Source organism: Lolium rigidum, unplaced genomic scaffold (genome assembly GCF_022539505.1).
Source record: "Lolium rigidum isolate FL_2022 unplaced genomic scaffold, APGP_CSIRO_Lrig_0.1 contig_24245_1, whole genome shotgun sequence".
In the NCBI taxonomy this organism is placed as follows: domain Eukaryota; kingdom Viridiplantae; phylum Streptophyta; class Magnoliopsida; order Poales; family Poaceae; genus Lolium; species Lolium rigidum.
The window spans coordinates 218,578-227,917 of NW_025900021.1; the positions used below are offsets into that span (position 1 = coordinate 218,578).

Consider the following 9,340-nt stretch of genomic DNA (forward strand, 5'->3'; position numbering starts at 1 on the left):
ATCTCCAGCGGCGCGACGCAAACGGTCGAGCGACCGTTTGCGTCCGCTTTGGTCGTAAATGCGTCTGGCACCGTCTCCAGCGGCACGACGCAAAGTGACCGGGCCGTCCACGGAGATGCAAACCTGGCCCAAATATGCGCCAGGTTTGCGTCTCGGCGGACGCTGCGCGGACGCGCAAAGTGTCCGCTGCGGTCTCCACCGGGCCCGCCTGGCAGCGAGCCTGCATGGAGGGCATCGCTTCCGCGGCCATCGCTTCCGCGGCCATCGCTTCCGCGGTCAGCGCTTCCGCGTCTGCGCCGCCATGAATGCCGCAACTTCCTGTTCTGCGCGTGCACTGGCGGGCGGCGGCTGGGCTTCTGCGGCGCCTTCAATGGCATCGTATCCCATGCGCGGCCGCCCTTAAAAGTCCAGCGGCCGCGTTGCTCCTTCGCCCACAGCTCCACTCGCACCACAACCGCCGCTGCGCCATGGGGAAGAAGAATACTTCGAGGCCTTCGGCAGCGGCAGCAAGAAGGTGCCGCTCCCCGTCACGGTGGGGAGGCTCATGCACGGCAAATGGGTGCCATGCGACGCCTGGTCCGGCGTGCAGCTGCCTGGCGGCTGGCGGCTCAGCTGCCTCCGGGTGCCCATCCCTCCAGTACCAGCACGCGAGCCTCAGCGGACCAAGGAGATCCGGCGGCGGAGGCGATATCTGCCGGCGGACCTCCTCGCCGATCCGGCATACGCCATCGACTCGGAGAGTTGGCGTACGTACCTGTCCACGGAGACGGACAGCAGACGAAGGGCTGGCTTCATGGGCGACAGGGATTATCCCGTCGGCCCTGCACCGCCGGCTCGTCGTCAGCAGGCGCCGACGCGTCGTCAGCAGGCGCCGACGCGACGTGAGCAGCCGCAGCACAACGACCGCGAGGACGAGGACGACGATGATGAAGCCTACGCCATGTACGACGACGACGACGACTACATCGAGGCGCTCGCGTACCATAGCGAGGACGTGAAGGACGACAGCGACGACTACGTCGGTCTCGTCTTCCACGAATGGCAGCAGGCCATGGCGGAGGGCCGGAACTTCGAGTTCCCCGACAACATGACGGACGACGAGATGGCCAAGCTCGGCCTCCTCGTCTCCGAGTACGACGCGCCTGTGCAGCTGCCGTTGCCCCGCTACGCCACCGCTGTCATGCCGCCGGGCCTGTCCGCGGATGAAGCCCTTCGACGAGCGCTCCGGAATCGGCGGCGCCTCCTCCACCGCCGCCACGGCCTTGGGCGCCTCCCCACCGCCGCCACGGCCGCAGCCCTTGGCGCCTCCACCGCCGCCTCAGCCGCAGCCTCCTCAACCTCGAGCACCGCGATCGCGCCCGGCGTACGCTCCCCCGGATGGCTACTGGCCGTGGGACATACCTGAGGTCATCTTGCTCGATAGTGACGAGGAGCAGCACGGCCACGATGCGCAGCAGTAGGCGTTTTAGGTTTTTTTTAATGTTTTCAAGTATGTAAGTTATGTTTCAGTTTTTGTAAATTATGTTTCAGTTTAAAAAATGGTTCGTCCTAAAAAAAATGCGTCGCGCCGCTGGAGCCACCCCCCGACGCAAACGGACGCGCGGTCGTTTTCGACCAAAAGGGCCGACGCAAACGGACGCTAAAATGCGTCGCGCCACTGGAGATGCTCTTAGCCTCCTCGCGGCTCTGTACCTCTGTATGCTCGGGCGGCGAGCTCCAGCGTCTCGAACGTTCCGAGACAAAGGCGGTCTCCATGGCACGTGATCTCGGCCGCCCTATGGCCGGAGTGGCACAACCGGACGTTGTGGAAGTCATTGGTGCTGCACGAGCGACATCGCTGTGCGTGGTGCGGCGGAGGAGGCCACGAATTTTGGGGGGGAATGGCGCAGTCCGACGAGTCCTGATCTATTTATGGCGGGGCGCAGCGATGGCTAGGGTGGAGGTGGGTGGCAGAATCAGCTGCGGCTCGCTGCAGGAGGAGAACGGATGAGTGGAGGAGAGGGGGGGGGGGGGGGAGAAGGGAGACAAACCGTACATCACGTAGGAGGTAAGGTGAAGTATATTCTCATCGTGTGGTGCAACTTACATCGCGATGTAAAAATACTGGATTTTTTCTTGCATCTACTGAGGCTGTTTTTTTACCCTAATATAATGTAAACGGCTGTCATTTCATATCTTCATCATTCGTTGACGCTCTAAAGACAGTGCTTCTACCGGTTGTTCCAAAAAAAAAAAAGAGGACGAAGCCGATGCAGAGGATCCGGTCGTCAGTGGGCCCACGAGGGTTGTGGGCTTGTCGAACTTATCCGGTGACTCATCTTTCGTTGTGCAAAAATCCGGTGACTCATGCCGCCTTGGAATGGCCGCGACAGGACCTGCTCTTCCTCCGTTATCCTCTTCGGGATGCTTTTCTTTTGCTACTAGTACCACCTCGAGTTATCGTGAATTCGTGCGCAGACACGGGGACGACTTCGACTATCATGAAATTGGAACAAACGCCCTTCTAGGTTCGGAGGCAGGGCAACCGTGGGCCAAGTATATGAGCTTGGTCGCGGTTCAATCAAACATACGGTGCTTATCGTAGTCCTTTTCACCTTGTTTTTTTTTTGCGAATAGGACAATAACATTAAAAGAAACAACGAACAATACAAAGCACTTTAAGAAAAACGAAAATTACAATGAGATCCTTGAGAAGCTCTTCAACTTCAACCTCAAGAGCGTGTCGACGGCGCGCCACCGCTGCTGCTCCTCCCTAAGTCGGCTTGACGTGGTTGGTTGCGGACGAGAAGTCGCCGAACGAGTCAAGAATACCACATCCGTTCCGATGAAATATCGCTGAAGCTCCTTGGCGATCTGAAGATCCCACAGCCAGACGAAAACCTCGAAGATGACACCACTCCCACAAGCCTCTCAACGTTGCCGCCGAGATGGGCTTGAAGCCGGGGAGATCTTATTGTACGAGGCGGCGCCACCAGCCCACCACCACCTGAGCGCCGCCCCTACAAACTTTGATCCTACAAACAAAGAACAAAACCCACAAAACAGGGGGTGAAGCCCTCCCGCCGATGAGGACCACGATCCACCGCACCTCCATAGCCTGAAGGCCACAGAGGCGGGGAAGATCGGCGGCGGCGCCGGCAGGAGGCGAGGAGTCCTGGCCGTCTTTCGGTCAGATGGGATCTCCGCTGACGTGAAACAACTTCCTACCCTTTTCACCTTTCTTGGAATGTCTCAGACTCGGGTAACGGTCCGTGTAATTTCTATCTATATCCATTGGTTTTTTTTAAGAATAAAGCCTTCGTACTGTTCCTTTTCATCACGACATAACACATGGGAGTTTTTAACGTAAAAGAAAACATGGGAGTTTTTCATTGTTCCTTCTCCATAGATGGCTACTTTATTAGTTGGTTTGTTTATTTTCGTTTGGTTTGTGTTGTATTAGCTATGTTCATCAATGCAGAGGCAAGGACTTTCCTTTTTCCAGAAATGTCGAGTACAATACAGATGTGCACGCACACAATCACTCATTTACACAACACTCACTGAATACAAGAACCACCAACTTTCAAGATTGACAAATCATGACTGCTACCTCATAAAAAGTTTTTTTCTAATCTTTGCACCTATGTGGTGTATAACCTCAATACATTGCATGAACCAGTGAAAGGTTCCCATCTCCAAAAATAAAACAAAATTGTTGGCTCGTCAACAAAAACAAAAGTGGGTTGAGTACAAGTTTCGAGTTGACTAGCCTCCTAAGGAATATCTAGGGTGCATATTTCCTATAGGTTGATTGGGTCTAAATCGATATGAAAATTACAACTTCGGATGAGTGAAAATACAACTTGTAATCTATAGATGTCGCAAGAAATTCAAAGATGAAATGACCCTCCTTATACATAAGGCGAAAAGAAAATCTTATAAGGGACTATCCTCCTGGGTAGAGCAGTTTAGATAGTCCTCCTCTTCTTTTCCCTCCTTTGAAGGGCTTCTTGCTTTTTAAAGTTGCTACTGTCAAGCAACTTTTGTAATAAGTTGGAACCTCTTTGTTTATTAATAAAAAGAAAAAATATACAGTTGAGAAACCCACCATTTAGCCAAAAAAACACAACTTGTAGTCTTCGACTAAAGTAAAGTAGCAATTTTCTCGGAAATTTAATTCGGCTCCCGGTGCCTATGCTACCTCTATCATGAAATCATATTTTTAAGTTTCAAAAAAATTTAACAAAAAAATTTACATATACATCTCCATAATATGTGTGTGTTCGTGAAGATTCACGAGAAACCAGTATTTTTGTGGTCTATGTAAAAAAGAGAAAACTTATCTTGTGAAAAGCATTATTTTTAGCACTGAGTTTTGTCTTTTTACACACGTCACATGACAAGTCGATTTTTTATGAAACGACTTTGTAAGCGTGTAGCACGTGAAGATGTATGTGAGATTTTTTTTAAATTCAAAATGTTTGTAAGATGCATTTCAAAATAGAGGAAGTGTATGCTCCCACGTTTCAAAACACCACTCCCCAATTTTCTTCATAAATAAACTTAGGTATCAGAAAAACTAAAGCATCTTAGGATTAGTAAAGCTTATTATTTTTTTAGTACAAATTTAAGATTGTAAGTGCTTGTAATTTTTTTTTTGATAAAACATGAACCTCATTCATAGTTTTAGAAAGGGACATGGATGGTCATGCAAAAGGACAACCCTCGTGATAACCTTGTAATATAATGAAGGAAACAAACCTATCTTGTATGTTAGGTTTTGACTCCCTTTAATGGACATGATATCCTTTGTTCATAGGGGAAGGAGAATAAGAGTGGAAATTAGAGTTTTGCCACACACGCTATAATATACAATGAGGGTTATATTAGTCTTCATAGGATTTTTTTTATGATTTTTTTTTGATAACTATCTATATTCCCCAAGAAAGTATTTTCTATTGATATCTTGAAATATGTTCCCCATTGGTAGCTTTGCTCTTCCTCGATCAAGTAATCCTTGTGAAGTGGTGTAATAAGGGTGTGACGCGCCCCTTGCGGTGCACATAGCCTTGTGAACAAGATGTTTCACGTTTGCATCACATTGAACACTCCTCCAACAGTCCAACTCCTTTCACAAAAAATAATTTCCAAACGTTGCTATAATTTTTTTGTTTGAACTATAATAAAAACTTTGGTAGTGTACATAGATCATTACTTTATATATTGTATTTGTCTTTCTCACAAATAAAATAATTTCTCATGAGGATAACATGTTCTCATATTTAAACATGATATTTGGTGATACCTTCGATCCGGTTTCCGGATGTAGTATATTTGTTTTTTCCCTGGAAACCTAGATTCATCGAATCATTTGGAAAGTTCTTTTTGTGATGTAGATAATTGCAAACAAGAATTCTAGAGCTTTGTAATTATTTTTTCCTAGACCAAACGTTGTATTTTTGGTGTTTTGTAACAATAGATGGAGATATGACATGGGCAAAGGTTTTAACTGCATGTGTGCTTAAAAAAGAGATTATAAAGATAAAATGAAGAACACATGTGGGTCATATAATAATATAGATTGGAAGAACAAGTGAGCAATGCAACCTAACAACACCATATGATTCATGTTGAATGCTCTATGGATCTCTTGTTCTACCGCAAGTACTACACATCAAAAGTATTTAAGAATAAACAGACCAGAGTCATAACATCTATGAATGACGTGGAAATACCAAACGGGTACTCCCATGACGAAGATGGTCCACAACAGGGGAGGGCCGTACCTGGCTTACGACTGCTTCCCAAAATAGGCTTACGAATCCGCACAGAATAAAATAGTAACAAAAAAGATTAAACATCTATGCACGTATTAGTGATCATTGGCAGGTGTAGAGAGATATTCCTAGAAATATGGTGAGACATATTTGGTTTAAATGAAGAGAAAATGCGTACATTTTTTTACTCGTCATTTGGTCCCTACATTGTAGAAACAACGAATATGAAAGAGATACTTTGGCCATTAATTACAGAACCAAAACACGAGAAATGCAACTATTTTATGACAAAGCTCTCCTTGATCTTTTAAAATTTCTAGATATTTATATTTAATATATTGATTAGTATTATTCTTACTATTTTATAGGGAATGTGGTACGGGAAGCTGCTACAATGATTTTAAAAAATATAATAAGAACTCAAATATATGTCCACGATGAATTGAACTTGGGTGTCTGGGTTGTCCATCCGCTTCCCTATCAAATGTGATATGCTCGCTTCTTAAAAGTCATTACGAAGTGGCGTAAAGTTGAAAGAGGTTTGTCAAAATAGCTAAGCAAACACTCTACAAAAAGATCTGAACAAACACTCTACAAACGTCTTTCAACTTTAGGGCTCTCCATAATGATATTTAAGGAAACTAAAACGTACACCGTGACACATATATGGTAATGCAAACATGTGCCTCAAATGAATCTATAAAGACGTGTGATTTTGTTTTTTTATTTCTACCTGATCAAGAAAATTGGTTCAACCAATCATTTGTAAGAGGAAATTGTGTTGTTTCTCGAGAAGTAAACAAAAAATATCACTTTGCTCGTGATTGTATTCTTTGAAGTTAGTAAAGTGCATCTGTATTGCATTATTACATGGCTAATTTTATTTATTATAACATACATTTTTAATATTGAAAATGATATGTGGAGAAAATGCATTATAATTATACATAAGTAAAAATATTTAGTATAAATAATTAATAACCATCAACAACACTAGGACTCAGAGATCTTTTGCAAAGGTTCCCTTCTGAACAAAGTCCGTCATGTCGAGATTGCATATCTCAACGAGGCGGGGTGGTGGATGGGGACACGAGGCTTCATGTCACTGTGCACTATGGTTGGAACACCAACGATGAGTATGGCTCTGCAAAGCATGTATGGCACATCTAGGCCGTCGATCACCTTCATCGGCACCATGGAGGAGTTTATAATAAATGTTAAAATAATACAATGGGTTTATGTAGCTATAAAAAAAATAGTTGGTCAACTGGTTCGATGTAAAGGAAATAAATGAGTCATTCCAAATCTAAGTCAAATGGAAAATTTTAATGTGCAACTTAGCGCTAAAATGTGTAACTTATCGAAAAAGCATAACTTACACTTTTCATTCAGTTGCACATAGAATGCTAAATTTTACTTAAATTTTTTTGCACTTTTTGGGAAATCCACTTGGACACAAAAATCTTGAGAAACTTAGAATGAGAAAAAAAAATCTCCCAATATATTTTAGTCGATGTTGGTTGAAAATTGGTAACTCTAACTTGATCCATAGTTCATATTGTTTAAGCAGTACCACCACATGTTCATCGATATTGTGATTGTTCTGCACGATGCAACTAGCTCGACTTTCTAGATAAGAAACTCAACACTAATCTCGATCAGCCTATCATGCAAGGACCGATGCCTTGTCCAAATTGTGGTCTATTTTTAACTCGGGTAGCCATTTGTTCCACAGCACTCATATTGGCTAGCAATTAGTCTTCGTGTCAAGGGAGCTGGAATGATATATTTTTTATCCCTGCTTCTTTGGCTGTATTAACCTATTTATTTCAATTTTCTTGCTTTATAATATGTTGGCTATGTCATCTACAATGTTGAGACAATGAGCTTTTGTGGAGAAATGACGAGTGCAACGTTAACATAGCGTACTCATGCACACCACCAAGACAATAGCTCACACAATATAGAATACATGACTCAATACAAGACTCCCATTCGAAAAAAGAATGTATTCGGCGGCAATCAAGAGAAGCAAGGATGAGCTGAGAGCGAATTTTGAGTTGACTAATGGCCTTCATAAAGAATGACTAGGGGAGCATATTGTTATGGGTTTTCTATGTTTAAGTCGACATAGCCACATAGGTACATGTATAATCGATTCTCAGTCATGTGGGAAGTACAACTTACACTCCTATTAGAATAAATTGTATTTTTTCTTTGAGACATTGACTTAGACATTGGACAATTTCTCAGGCGATTTAGTATTAGCAAATTAAGCTGATCATTTTGGTCCCGAGCACTAATAATAGTTTTTAAGTTGGTGTATTTCTGGTATATTGAAATACAGTCATGAAACTCATTTCCAGGTTTGAGAAAAGCGTGGGCTGCCGTGCAAAAAGACGACCCTCGTGATAACCCTGCAATTGTATCGCCACTCACCAGCTCCCAGCAAAGTTTATCCGATCTTTTGTCTGATCCGTCGTCGTGTCAGTGGGCAGCGCACGCTGCTTTGCTTCTCATCCCTGTCCCGAAACTGGACCCTTCTCCTCTATAAGAAACCATACTTCTTCCATTAGCCGCGTACAGATTGTGATAGAGGGAGCTACATCAGCCCGAGTTAGAAAATACGTACTCCTACAACACTCCTTGCAAGCGAAGAACAAAATCCAAGGGAGAAAGAGAGATGGGGAGAAGACGAAGCCCGGCGCCGTTGCTGGTGTTCTTGGCCGTTCTAGCCGTGCTCCTCGCATCTCTTCCCCACCTCGCCGAATCCAGCGGCAGGCACCACCACCACCACGGCCAACACTCCCATCTCCAAAGCAGAGGTACGAGATTTCCCGGCGATTAAGAAAACAGAGGAACTAAGCACGATGTCCCTTGACGGAGCAGTGTGGCAGATCGATCTGTTCAGCTCACCTCATGAGTAACGGGAATCTTCTCGGATTGCAGGGCACGGAAGAGGAGAGGGGGGCGGAGCGCAGGCGCCGGCAGCGAAGGCGAAGAGACAGTGGCCGTGCTGCGAGAACTGCGGCGCGTGCACCAAGTCGATCCCGCCGCAGTGCCAGTGCATGGACGCGGTGCGCGGCGGTTGCCACCCGGCGTGCCGGGACTGCGTCAAGTCCGCGCTCAGCGTCCACCCGCCCGTCTACCAGTGCATGGACCGCATCCCCAACTTCTGCCAGCGGCGCTGCAACGCCGTCGCCGCCCACTGACACGACAAACTTGCTCACCTACCCCACCGGCGACGAAGAATCGTATGGACGCTGTGCCAGCGTGCCGGCCAGTTGGGCCCTTTTGTTGTGGCTTTTTTTGGTAGGTGCGTTTTTTGGCTTTTGGATTTTGGAAGCTAAAAACAAAGATCCTACTACCTCCGTTTCAAGGAATAAGGCGTCCTCGTTTTTCGAGCTTTTTGTTTGACCAAGAATTACTTCAAATACATAAAGAATGTGTGTATGAAATTAGCATCATTAGAAAGTGTTTTTCAATACGAATCCAACGGTGTTAATTACATATAATATAATTAAGATTTTGTTGCTCAATTTTTATGGTCAAAGTTCGTCTTGGAATGCGCGTGCGCCTTA

At 45.5% G+C, this 9,340-nt stretch overlaps 1 protein-coding gene across 1 annotated transcript; it reads left to right on the forward strand.

The window, feature by feature from the left end:
• Nucleotides 1-8,394: 8,394 nt before the first annotated feature.
• On the forward strand, nucleotides 8,395-9,092 carry LOC124680668 (Bowman-Birk type proteinase inhibitor-like). Its single transcript, XM_047215731.1, has 2 exons — nucleotides 8,395-8,584; nucleotides 8,709-9,092. The coding sequence occupies exons 1-2, from the start codon at nucleotides 8,443-8,445 to the stop codon at nucleotides 8,969-8,971; spliced, it is 405 nt and encodes a 134-aa protein (XP_047071687.1). The 5' UTR covers nucleotides 8,395-8,442; the 3' UTR covers nucleotides 8,972-9,092.
• Nucleotides 9,093-9,340: the final 248 nt, after the last annotated feature.